This window comes from Brassica rapa, chromosome A01 (assembly GCF_000309985.2).
Source record: "Brassica rapa cultivar Chiifu-401-42 chromosome A01, CAAS_Brap_v3.01, whole genome shotgun sequence".
NCBI lineage: Eukaryota > Viridiplantae > Streptophyta > Magnoliopsida > Brassicales > Brassicaceae > Brassica > Brassica rapa.
Window position 1 is genome coordinate 3,034,435 of NC_024795.2, and position 13,078 is coordinate 3,047,512.

Here is a 13,078-nt window from a genome sequence, read left to right on the forward strand (position 1 = left end):
GTTGAGAGGGGTTTACGTCACATGATAACAATCAATTGAATGATGTGGAAGTGAGGGATGGGACCGAACTAGTTTCAATGTGGTGGATTTGGGACCGAACTAGGATCATGATCTTGTCTCTTTTACTTTTTGTTGGCTTCATTATTTGTGGTCATGCCCAAAGTCTCTCTTTATATTTAAATTTTCTTATGAGTACTTGCAAGAGTAACATGAAAACCTGGTCAGTGGCTTGTATTAGTTGGGCTTAATATTGGGATTTTTAACGGTGGTAAAAGGGTGAAAGAGTAAAATATATTAACCAACTCCTTTTGACCACATCCCGACGTCGAAGACCTTCCACGACTTCTGTAATATTCTCATCTTGTATCGTCCATTTTGCGTTAAAAAACAAAGGGAAAAAATGAACAATCATATATAGTCTTTGTCTAATATATTTCAACAGCTAATGCATAAAACTCTTTACTTATTCGGTTGTAAAGCCAAGCAGCATGTGATTCTGATCAATAAAAAAATGGCGAAACCACCGTTTGCTTGGTTAATAAAAAGCTAAACAATGAATATCAAGACCAACAAAAAACATATAGTGACCACTCTGAGCCTGCTCCATAGCGAATAAACCACCTACGAACGATGTAATTAAAACACGTATTAGAGCTTAGAAAAATGGAGAAGCTTCTGTTTGCTATTTGATTTGAGAAAATAAAAGTTAGTAATGAGCTTACGAGATTAAAAGTTTTCGTTAGACGACGAAACTAGCCAAAAGAGCATGCAGTATGGCCCAGTATATCATTATCCCTAACCGTAATGCAGGTTGTCTCATAAGCGTCCGGTCACACGATACCCTGAAAACAGAAAATGTCAGTTGTTTCATTAGAGACCGAAACTGTGAATTACCAATCAAACAAAATGGAGAGAGCCTGACCATAAACCATCGATCATGTTTGTCACTGGTCTTGTGAATCTTGGAACGACTCTTGACGTGGTGAGCGATCTAAATCCATGAGCTAAAAAAAAAACAGAGGGTAGGTTATGAAGAGAATGTGTAAGCGATTAACTAAAGTTAACATTAAGGGACAAGTTTACTTACCTTTATCATCGTCATCTTCTAAGCTCAGGCTTTCATCAGGTTGATCTGCATCTATACTAATGGCGACTTGATCGTTGTTTCCTTTACGCAAACTCCGAACTTGAGATGGGATCGATGCTCCACTTGTCGTCCGCTTATTTATCTGCAATACCAGAGAAAAAAACAAAAACCAATTTGAAATGTCATCGATTTGAGGCAGCATCTGGAATGGTGAAATTATCCAGCAAGCTCTAATCTTACCAGAGGTTCCACTTCAACGATCTCGGACGTTGACATGTTTGGTTGCGATTCCTTCTCATGTAGTATTCTCTCAAGAGCTGCTTCTTTCTGTCTGAGCTCAGCCACTCTACTCCTCTCTGCTTCAAGCAACGAATCCTTGCTTTGTCCCACCAGCCGTAACTCTTCCATTTCAGATAGCATAGACGCTATCCTTTTTTCAAGTGGCTCCATGTAGAGGTTTACGTGACTCTGAGCATCGGTGGAAGGTGAATCTTCTAGACCAATTAGTGAAGCTATTGTGTTGAACCAAGACAGTACAGCTTCGATCTCTTCGGAATCTCTCTTAGTGTCCTTCTGCGAAGCAACAAGAGCCTCGTTAGTGCACCTAGTGACTTCTTGTCTTAAGAAAGAAACCTCGGTATCCCGATCTTGCACTTGTTGTTGAAGTTTCTCGATTTCAGCAAGTAGATTTTCAGAGAGTTGATGGAGCTCATCGAACTTATCCACAGTAATTGATAGCTTTTTGGAAATCTTCCCACGAGAAGCTTCAGCTTTCTGCAGATCCAGGTTCTTCTGTTGCACTTCCTGTTCTAATTCAGTAACCCTGTGTTTCAGATCCTCCATCTGAGACTCTTCCTCGTCAAGCGCTTGCATTAATGCCTCGATTTCTGCAGCAAGCAATTATGTATTAGCTATATGTGTGACGGTGGAAAAAGAAAAAGGTTTATAGTTTGAAAATTTGACCTTGGTCTTTTGCAGCAAGAAGGTTGCTAAGCGATGTGACCTTCTCCTGTAACTCTGACTGTGAGGCCTGCCCTTCTTGCAGCTCCTTTACTCTCCTCTTCAAAGAATCCCGTTCCCGCACCAAAATACTCAGCTGGTCTTGCATATCATGCATCCGGGCACTTGCAGATTGAAGATCTTCTGCAAAGATTTTAGCACCGGCCTGGGCTTCCTTAACTTGACCCACAAGTTCATTGCACATCCTGTCATTTTGGATGTCCTTTTCGTGCAGCTCCCTTTGCAAATTGGCAATGATAACCTTCATCTCCTTTTCATTTCTTTCCACAGTCTCAGCATTTGCTACAACAAGCTCTTTAACGGCTGATGATACCCTACTTACCATGGCCCTGACAGACTCCATGGACGAAAAATCCTCTTCTACTTGATGGAGGCTCATGTTGAAATTGTCGTTTCCAACCAGTTCGGCCTTACGGCTTTCAATTTCCGCCAACACGCTGGAACATGCTCCATGAAGCAAGGAAACTTTTTCACCCAAAGCAGCAATTTCTGAGTCTGTTCCTGTTCCTATTGACTTGAAAAAGGTATCAATACTGGTGGATACAGTGTTGACCTGTTCTTGCCATGATGCCAAGTGCTTGCTTACATTCTCTTCGAGATGGCTAACATCTGCCACAAACTGATCAAGGTTTCGCGAGAGAGAACCACAAATTTCCGTAATGTTTCCAGCATTTGAATTTTCATGCAAGTTGACGTTGGACAAGGCAGCACTCAAGCGTGAAAAGATTTCCTGAGAAGGGGAAAAAATATTCAGAAACAGTCAGTGGTAGTCTGGCAGAGAAACCTTTGAAAGTATACCATAGTAAGGTGTTAAAAGGTTCTAAAGTACCTTGTCTACAAAATTCCCTTTGCTACCTTGAGGCCAGCCAGACAAATTAGTACCAGTTTGCTTTGCACATGATTCCATATTTGCCTTCAGATGATGCAGAAACTCTTCATTCATGGTGAAGATATCAGCTAGGCAACTGTTTGTACCTGCGACTATTTTCCTCAGACTGTTCACATTAGTTCCAACGGACAACACCTGATCACATAGCTTCTTCTTTTCTTCAATGTTGACCATTGACAAATTTTCAAAACGTGATATGGCTTCAACTGTTGCAGCCTCCGCTGCATCCTTCTCTCTGGAAAGTTGCTCAATTTCATAGGTACATTTTGATAGCTCCTCTTGCATACTATCGTTTCTCTCTTGAACCTCGTTCACCTCAGCAAGTAGTAACTCAGCTGCTCTTCTAGATTTTATTGATTCCTGCTCAGCAGAAGACACAGCAGTACTCATATTCTGAAACAGTTGCGAGATCCGTTGAAGCTTCAGAACAGGGTCATATCTGTCACCTTCATCACCAATATTAATGTGATTCAACGCGTTCAACGTCATGCTCAACGTATCACTTCTTTCCTGCAGAATATTTTCTGTTTCTTGCAAATGATTTCTCAACAATTGGCACTCGGACTCTAGGACTTCTACCCTCACAGTGTAAGATTCCAACTCCCTAAATTTCTTTTCATTTTCCAAAAGCATTTCGTCTCGTTTGATAACCTCTGATTTTAGGCGACCATGCTCAGCGTTCATCTCCTCAATAGTTTGTTTCAGGCTATCCCTTTGTTGGACCAAAGCTTTCCCTTTCCTGACAGCTACGTTTAACTTCTCTCTTGCAGAAGCTGACTTCTGCTCTTCTTGTTTAAGGAACTCCTGCAGTTCTATGATTTTCTTATCAAGTGCCTCATTTTCAGCAATCAAGGATTGCTGTTTTTCCATGTACAAATCCCTTTCTTCCCTCACCAGCTTCTGAACACGCAGTGCTTCATCCAGATCTTTTGTTAGGGAAGCTACATCAGGCGACTCTACCACTGTTATGTCTCTACTTGCTGCTTCGACTATATTTTCAGGATGGTGCCCATGAGAAGTTGCTTCATGTGTACCCAATGACTCTCCGCTTCTAACATCAGCATTTGATGAACGAGTTTCACAGAAGCTATCATCTCTTTCACGTGGCAAACTAGATTTAACCAAGTTCTTATAATAGTCTATCAGCTTTCTCAGAAGTACATCCAAGGTCTCAGAATTACTTGCTACAGCCAAATCCTGCAAGCCATCTTCCTCTATAACATCAGTAATCGTGTCTCTCAAACTCAATAGGTCTCCTTCAAGAGTCTGAAGTTGTTCTTCATTCCCAAGTTTCTCAACCAATTTTCCATGCAGATCTTTAACTTGATTCTTCAGTTCCTCATTCTCAACTTCAAGGTGAGTGGCCCTCGCAGAAAGATTATCTTGATGCCCATTCAGAGTTTCAAATCTTTCAGAAAGACTTATCCTCTCATGATCAACAGATCGAAGATTTGCCTCGACGTCACTTACTTGCTTTTGTGAGACTTCCAAATCAGCAGTTAGTGATTGACAATAGACTTCAAGGTTATCAATCTTCTGCTGGAGAGTATACTTCTCATGTGCAGCCTCTGATATTGTACTTGCAAGCCACTCGATCTTGTTTTCCACTTCCATGGACTTCAGCTGTAGAGGCATATCAATATTCCCTAGGAGCGCTTCCCATCTCTGAATTAAATTATTCCTGTGCATCAAGGACTGCTCCAGCATTTCATTATGTTCAGCCAATCCATAAAACTTCCCTTGGAGTTCCTCGAATTTGATCCTTAAGTTATTCTCAGAACTTGTGCCAGTTTGACCATCCTCCCTGCAGGGTTCAGAGGGAACATATCCAGCACCTCCATCAGAACCCTTCTGATCCCAATCAGAGGGGCGTAAAGAGCTGCCGTTAGCTGATCTTGCTAGCCACTCCACCTTGTCGAGTATATCTTGAGCATGAAAATGCTCTGGGAGATCCAAATCTTCCAAAATTTCTTCAATTCTGTGAAGCAGAGAGTCTTTGAGAAGAAAGGATTCTCGAAGTGCAGTAGCTGAGTTTCGGATGTAAGAAAGCTCAGATTCTAAAGCCTCCACACGTTCACCTGCCTCTGTATAAGTCTTAAGCTTTACTTCTACTTCCTTAAGCTTTGTGTCCTTCAAACTCAGTTCCTCTGAGCACCTCTGAAGTTCAGCAGAGGTTTCGGCCAACAACTGCTTGAGATTGTCACGGTTAACAATCAGACCTTTTCCTTTTGCAACAGCTATGCTAAGCTTCTCTCTAGTAGATAATAACCTCTGTTCTGATTGTTCAAGTTCATTAGATCTCTTTTGTAACTCAGATCGTAGGGCCACAAGGGACTCCTCTGCATCGTCATGTGTAACTCCCTTCTCGGTATCTGCAGGGTCAGACGTCAAAGAATCTACTGCGCCAGCCGCTCCAATGTCGATACTCTTCACATTCTCTTCTTCCGTGGACAATGCTACGCTGATATCATTTTCGGAATTTGCTACTTCTTTTCTCGGTTCATCTCCACTATCAGAAGTTGCTGTGGTGTTTCCTGGCTGAAGCGTGTCAACTGAAACATCACTGTTAGCTGCTGCATTTACAGAAGTCGGTGGAGGATCAACAACCTCCTCACCAATATCCACATGAGATGAAGCTCCTCCTACAGCCACATCAGACGGAGCTTCTGCCTCCTCACCAACATCCACATGAGTAACTCTCTTCTCGGTATCTGCAGGGTCAGACGTCAAAGAATCTACTGCGCCAGCCGCTCCAATGTCGATACTCTTCACATTCCCTTCTTCCGTGGACAATGCTACGCTGATATCATTTTCGGAATTCGCTACTTCTTTTCTCGGTTCATCTCCACTATCAGAAGTTGCTGTGGTGTTTCCTGGCTGAAGCGTGTCAACTGAAACATCACTGTTAGCTGCTGCATTTACAGAAGTCGGTGGAGGATCAACAGCCTCCTCACCAATATCCACATGAGATGAAGCTCCTCCTACAGCCACATCAGACCGAGCTTCTGCCTCATCACTGACACCACTAGTGTCAGAGGTTGCTGTGGTGTTTCCTGGCTGAAGCGTGTCAACTGAAACATCACTGTTAGCTGCTGCATTTACAGAAGTCGGTGGAGGATCAACAGCCTCCTCACCAATATCCACATGAGATGAAGCTCCTCCTACAGCCACATCAGACCGAGCTTCTGCCTCATCACTGACACCACTAGTGTCAGAGGTTGCTGTGGTGTTTCCTGGCTGAAGCGTGTCAACTGAAACATCACTGTTAGCTGCTGCATTTACAGAAGTCGGTGGAGGATCAACAACCTCCTCACCAATATCCACATGAGATGAAGCTCCTCCTACAGCCACATCAGACGGAGCTTCTGCCTCGTCACTGACACCACTGGTGTCAGAAGTTGCTGTGGTGTTTCCTGGCTGAAGCGTGTCAACTGAAACATCACTGTTAGCTGCTGCACTTACAGAAGTCAGTGGAGGATCAACAGCCTCCTCACCAATATTCACATGAGATGAAGCTCCTCCTACAGCCACATCAGACGGAGCTTCTGCCTCGTCACTGACACCACCAGTGTCAGGTTTAGGCTCATGCTTCTTACCAGATTTTTTGGAGGATTTTCCTTGGCTTGTACTGCCCTTGGGGTCCTTTTTATGATCAGTGCTTTTGTCAGCCTTCTTTTGACGAAACTGTTGAAGCTGAAAATGAAGTTAAAAAAAAACTCAGCGATTAATTAACCAACGCAAGAAGAAAAAACAAGCAATCAAATTTATACGCTATCAAGTATAAACTTGGAAGAAACAGTAGAATCCTCTCTTATCACTAACACATATGTTGATAATAAAGAAAATATGCATAAATTCTAATAGAGCTAAAGCTTAAAGAAAGTGAAACAAACCTTCTGTCGCCCAGCAGCGAGTGGATCAGCACGATTCTTCTTCTTATCCATTCGATTCACTCTGCTCTTACTCCCACCATGGTTTTGTACCTTCTGATGAAGGAAAAATATCCGACGGAGTTAATATCAGAAACTTATAATGATATTACAGAGCACCGACACAATAAAAAAAAATGTTTTTCGAATAACACGAAATTAAAACAAACAAAAAAGGCTTGGGCATTGGAAAATAGCAACAGAGCCAGATCGTGAGGCAACTAAACGGAAAACTAATCTACAGAGATTCAATTGAAACCTAACACACAGCCGCGATAGGAGATCAAATTTCACAAAGAAATTCGATTAATATGCTAACGAAACTGAGCTAAAAACATACCTTCGATCGTTCGAACAATTTGCTTGAAAATCTATTACGTCGCTTTCTCTCTCTCCTTGGATCTAACGCAAATTGGCCTTTTTAGCTGGCTGGTGTGTCTTTGTACGTTTGAAAACGAAAGGGAAACAAAGAATGAGAACGCGACGCGATTCCAATCTCACACAGACGTCGTCGTCGATTTGAAAGGAAGAGAGCAAAAATTTTACACAACTTCTTCTCAAAGTTCATCAAAACAATCTGGTAAACGAACGCTCTAAAATGGGCCTCAAAGCCCAATTAAAGACGGTTCATAATCATTACCCACACGGTCCAGTAACTAATTAATCTAAAGCTATATAACAACTATACCCTTCTACTTTTTCCATTGTTATACATTTACCGCAGAAGAAAGCTCGTTCGGCGAGCACGCTGCTGGAAGCTTGAGAAGTATGTCATTGTTTCAGCTCTTTGATTTAGGGTGTGTCACGGGGCATTTGATTCATCATCTGATTTTAAATAATCAAATTATATATATTTTTTAGTAACCACAACTATAAATGTGACCAAAAAGGCTACAATCCTTAATACAAAGCACAACATATTATTACACAGTCATCGGATCATTGAATGGAAGAAGCGTAAGTGTGTATTGCTTAAACTTCACGCTTCGGCCGTTTACGGGTTCGTTGAAGCACAGGCTCCTTAATCAAATCATCCAGCGAGCTTCCCCCTTCAGCATTCTCACCATCTTCTGCTGCTTTCATCGCTTGATTCAACGCAATCTGTAAACATAAACGCTGTTCGTTTTACAGACCATATGAACAAATACAAGAGTGTTACGAGTGAGTTTTTAAATGGATGAGAACAAAGCTAATGTACTAGTGATTATTAGCACTCTACCAAGCAACACTATAGGCGAAACTGAGACAAACTCTAGAGAGACCTAATTTAAGACAACCAGACCAAAGTCGTATCTGAATTAGAACTGGCAAAGATGTCCTAAAAACATTTTATTCGGTGGAAACGGCAATCTTACATCCTCGAGGAAGTCATCGTCGAGCTTATCAGCGATTTTGGCTGAAGTGAAAACAGTGGCGGCGATAAGAGTAGCGGGAATAGCGAACGCGAGCAAGTAGCTACTCGTACTGGGCCCTGCTCGCGCCACCACAGAACAGTCTCTGATTCTCCGGTTAAGACATAATCTCTCCGCCTCTCCATCGACGAAATTGCTCGCCGGCGGAGGAAATCGAGGCTGAGAAAACGCCGACAAGGCTGCTGTTTGCATAGGGATAGAGACGAGGAGTCTCGCCATTAATTTTTGTTCTTTCAACCAACGATTGACAAAGAGTTCGCAAAGAAGAGATAATCATGTTGGGTCGGGTTATTTTACCCGAAAGATCCAATGGGCTGATTTTACGAGGCCCATTTAAGTATCCCATTGCCATCGCATCATGATAAGACCTCTTAAACTAATTCAACGCATGATAGCGATACATTTATATTCTTCTTCGTTTATTATATAGCAGATATGATTGAATATGGAGCATATGTACTGTACGTAGGGAGATATAAATTATTCTTCGTTTTTTATATAGAAGATATGATAGCATATGTTAGGTTGCAAGAAATATATTCTTCTTCGTTTATTATATAGCAGATGTGATAGCATATGGAGCATATGTTTCATAATTTGTTGAACCAGAATCAAATCTGTCTAGTTTTTTTTTTTTAACAAATCAAATCTGTCTAGTTGATACGACTATTAATTCGTATATTTACGTAAGAGGTCAAGCAATATACAGGCTACGTTATATATTTTCCACTTCCAAATTAACAAAAACCATGTGCAGCTTCTTGGTTAGAAGATAAAGTGGAGAATATAAAGCAAAATTTAAAAAACGACGCCCAAGGTCCATATATACATTAGACATAATATAATCGAAAAACATAAATGGGGAATATAAACATTTGCGTGAAGTCCACATTGGATTCCACTCTCATTTCAGCTTTTCTTTTACATATTCTTTGAAAGTCTTTTTTTTTTTTTTTGAAAGTCTATATTATTGTTTTATCGTAACGGAAACTAATTTTGTGTTAAACCGGCAACATGCATGCCATATGGTACTAGACAAGGTAATGCATGTGTTAAGTATAATCATGCCTTATCATGCGTGCACAATAATATAACAACAAAACAAATAATACTCTGCAGCTAGTTGTATTTGCTTGTTCGTAATCCCATGTTTATCATTACTTTACGAGCTAAGTAACATCTTTGTTATGTATGATCAAAATCTTCTCTATTTAACAATTTCGTAAATAATCATACAGATCAATATAAATAGTATTGCCAATGTGAGAATATGGTTAGCACTTAGCACACAAACATAAAATATTGAATATTTTTAGTCAAAACGTAAACGTCAAGATAAAGAGGCACTTATTTCTCAAATGCGTGTGAAATCCGTGTGTGCAATAATATGTCAACGCTCATAGAATAAACCCATGTCTATTGTCTTTACGTTGACCTCTTAATAAAGTTAAACCTCTGTGCCAAACCTCCTCGTAGAATCAATGGTGACGGGTTCCATCCGAATCTAACTAATATATAAAAGGGATTGAAGGAGAGATTTGAAGCTGTCCACGTCACCTAGAAAAATCATCCAATCAGATCACACTTTTTTGATATGTCATGCAGGTTTCGTATGGGCTATTTTCACACTTTCGTATGGGCTCTGATTTATTATTAGGCCCATCAATAATAGTACATCTGCATCTTTCGGAGTCGATAGTCTCCCCCCCCCCCCTCCCCCCCGAGACCCTTCCACTTCATCTTCTCCAAACGTCTGATCTTTCCCGTTACCTTCACAATCAATGACGCTGTTAAAACTATTCTTCAATTGTGTGATCCATCTCTCCTTGATACTTCTCTTATTCAAATCTATGTCTCTTAACCTAAATCCATCCTAAATAAAAAAAACTTAATCTGGAAAAACTACACCCATGGCGATGAAATCCACCGCAAAGTCTCAGCTTACCACCGGAAAAGCTTTCGTCGCCATGTATTTCAACGACATCTCACCAGGACGATCTGAGTCACAGCTTCGATTCCGGCTAATCCACTTTTGGGAGGCAAGAAACATAGCCAAAGCTCGGGCCTTTCTTGGCTTAGAGCTCCTACTCATTGATGAACATGTAAGAGTTCTAATCCCCTAACTTTCATTCCACTGTACTTTAAATCAACATCATTAAACCTGAATTATTCCAACTCCTGCAGGGGACTGTGATGCAAGGTTTTATATCCTCTAATCGTGCTGAAACATACCGGCCTCATCTCAAAGCAGGAGCTACTTACACTCTTCAGATTTTTTTTGCCACCAGAAGCAAGGAGATTTATCGTGTTGCTGATCAGAGTTTAACAATTTCATTCTCCAACGGCTCTGTTCTCGCTCCCCTTGACGACGATGACATACCCGTCTCTGTCTCTTTCTCGGCAGACAGGTTCAGGTTCCACACACATGATGATTTCCAAGCTAACCGTGGACTCAGGGGCGACCTCTACGGTAATCTTGATTTTAAAAATCTGTGTTGTATTTAAATATCTCTACTAATCTTCAAAAAAATTGTTGTAGATGTCGTTGGCCACTTGAGGCTGGTGAATGGACAGTCTCTCATTGACCGCCCCGTCCTTGATGAGGCCGAAATAATCAGCATGCGTCATGTTTTGGTACATTTGCAGACGAAAGAGTATGTGTTTATTGTTATTATGATCACAATCTCACGTTCTGTAAAGCTTACTCTCTAGGACATCTTGATAACACTTAAGCTGTTTTAAATAAATTTTTGCAGTGGAGCCGTTATGAAGCTGTACCTTTGGGACCAGGCTGCAAAAGATTTTTACAAGAAATTCACATCCAGTGAAGACGCTAATCAATTTTTCCCATGTCATAACCCACCCACTGCAAATACAAGCGTTTCCTGTTTGCCTCATTAACTCTCACTTGGGTCAATGCTCTTCACGCAACCTCTATGTTAATGCTTGATAGTTTCAGAAAAGAATTAAGTTGTGTTTGGTTGCTCATATCTCATTAGTTTAGGCTCCTGTCTTACGTTGAGTTATGTTGTGGTTCAGATATATGTGGTCATCTTCTCTCTTTGAAGTTTCAGCCATTCATGAAACAGTGTCATTAACGTGTGTGTCTGTTTTAATGTGGCAACCAAAAACAGGTAATTTAGCTCTCAGTACGATGTCATCCTCACGTGTCTTCATAGACAAAGATATCCAGCCCACGATTGATTACTTTAACTGGTTAGTAGTTGTAGAGAGAACAGTAATATGTTTGTCAATTCAAAGTTGTTTTCTTTTCAGTCTCTCTTGAGTGAGCTTTAATAATTATGTTTTGTAAATTGTCTCAGGTTGACTTCTAACCCAGAGATTGCAAATCGGGTTAATGCAGATTAGGTTACTAGGGTTGAGACAATGACAATTGGGCAGATCTTTGCTTACATCAAGCAGGAATATGCCAAGGTAAATAGAACGTTAAGATACCTCTGTTAAAAACGAAGCATATCCATGTCATTCACTGTCTTTTAACCTGTTGCAGGAAGCTTCTTTTGACTGCATAGCCACAATTGATGATGTTGAGCGTGACAGTGCATGGTACTATATTGCCTGCGGCGGTTGTCAAACTAAGGCCACCAGAGGTCCTTCTTCGTTGATGTGCGCCAAGTGTGGCAACACTAACGTTTCTGGTGTAGCGAAGTATGCATTCTAACCTCACAATTTCATGCTTCATATTTCTAGAATTTGATTTCTGTTCACTTTTATTCACAGATATCTCGCAAAGATCTCTGTCTACGACAATAATGACCAGGCTGTTTTCATCCTACTTGGTGATGCAGGAACTGAGTTGACAGGGAAGTAAGCGGCAGAATTGGTTGACAACTACTTTGAGGTACGTAGCCATAAACTCAAGCCCTCACCCAGTTCATTAGAACTCACGTTATTCCTCTTGAATTTTTAGGCAAATCAAGAACTTGGTGCTGGCCATCAGATGCCTGCCCCCCAAGCTTTAATTGACACCATTGGACAAACTCATAAGTTCAGGGTCAAGGTGTCTAACCTCAACTTCAGCGGCAAGATTCAGGCTATAACTGTTACTAAGGTTTTCTCACCAGAGATTCTGCCACCTGTGCCAACTCTAACTGAAATCCCACTTGATGCGGAAGATGAAGTTTCTTTGGCTACTGCAAGTGTCGTTGCTGGGTCTGGAATCAATGCTGATGATGGAAATGAAAGTAGCAGTAAAAGGGATGAATCACAGAAGGCTAAGCGTCCTAAACATGGCAACTAGATCTTACGCCACTCACTTCGTACGTGCTGAGTGGTCGTCCTTTTTTTTTCAGTTTGAGTCAAGACTATGATTTTAACGTTATTTAAAACTTTGCTTTGGTTTAATATTTTCAAACAGATTGATTTTTTCTTTAGTCTTTGGTTTCATTGCAAAGAAAAGAGAAATATAAAAATTTTGAAGTTAGTGGTGCATTTAAATAACCAAAATTTTAAGATAACACAACATATACATCATTCAGATTACCAAAATAATGGAAATACTATCATCCAACGAAATTTTAAGATAACACAGCATATACATCTATGTACCTTATTACACTTTATGGATAAAAAATAATGAATTACTATATAATACCAAAACAAATCTACCAAGTAATTTCCTTAATTTTCTCAAAATATAAGGTTATCAAATATTTATTAATAATACTATTGGAAAATATATCAAGACATCTTAGGTCAAATACATTTCATATAAGGAATT

The 13,078-nt window shown here is 40.5% G+C and overlaps 3 protein-coding genes across 4 annotated transcripts; 1 reads left to right on the forward strand and 2 right to left on the reverse strand.

Moving 5' to 3' along the window:
* Window positions 1–393: 393 nt before the first annotated feature.
* LOC103851729 (early endosome antigen 1) lies at window positions 394–7,505 on the reverse strand. Its single transcript, XM_033279269.1, has 9 exons — window positions 7,266–7,505; window positions 6,890–6,982; window positions 2,937–6,689; window positions 2,051–2,837; window positions 1,328–1,974; window positions 1,088–1,229; window positions 923–1,004; window positions 723–842; window positions 394–621 (listed from the first exon to the last, which is right to left on the reverse strand). The coding sequence occupies exons 2-8, from the start codon at window positions 6,938–6,940 to the stop codon at window positions 740–742; spliced, it is 5,565 nt and encodes a 1,854-aa protein (XP_033135160.1). The 5' UTR covers window positions 6,941–6,982; window positions 7,266–7,505; the 3' UTR covers window positions 394–621; window positions 723–739.
* A 243-nt stretch (window positions 7,506–7,748) lies between these two features.
* LOC103851744 lies at window positions 7,749–8,824 on the reverse strand. Of its 2 annotated transcripts, none has more exons than XM_009128621.3 (2): window positions 8,281–8,595; window positions 7,749–8,026 (listed from the first exon to the last, which is right to left on the reverse strand). In XM_009128621.3, the coding sequence occupies exons 1-2, from the start codon at window positions 8,554–8,556 to the stop codon at window positions 7,898–7,900; spliced, it is 405 nt and encodes a 134-aa protein (XP_009126869.1). In that variant the 5' UTR covers window positions 8,557–8,595; the 3' UTR covers window positions 7,749–7,897. The 2 variants fall into 2 exon arrangements, with proteins under 2 accessions (XP_009126869.1, XP_033135901.1); XM_033280010.1 differs by having other exon boundaries at window positions 7,755–8,041; window positions 8,281–8,824.
* Window positions 8,825–9,338: 514 nt separating this feature from the next.
* Window positions 9,339–12,005, forward strand: LOC108871100. The gene is made up of 5 exons (XM_033279891.1): window positions 9,339–10,439; window positions 10,522–10,807; window positions 10,877–10,991; window positions 11,094–11,772; window positions 11,849–12,005. Exons 1-4 carry the CDS (start codon window positions 10,248–10,250, stop codon window positions 11,236–11,238), a joined length of 738 nt encoding a protein of 245 aa, XP_033135782.1. The 5' UTR covers window positions 9,339–10,247; the 3' UTR covers window positions 11,239–11,772; window positions 11,849–12,005.
* The last annotated feature ends 1,073 nt before the right edge of the window (window positions 12,006–13,078 follow it).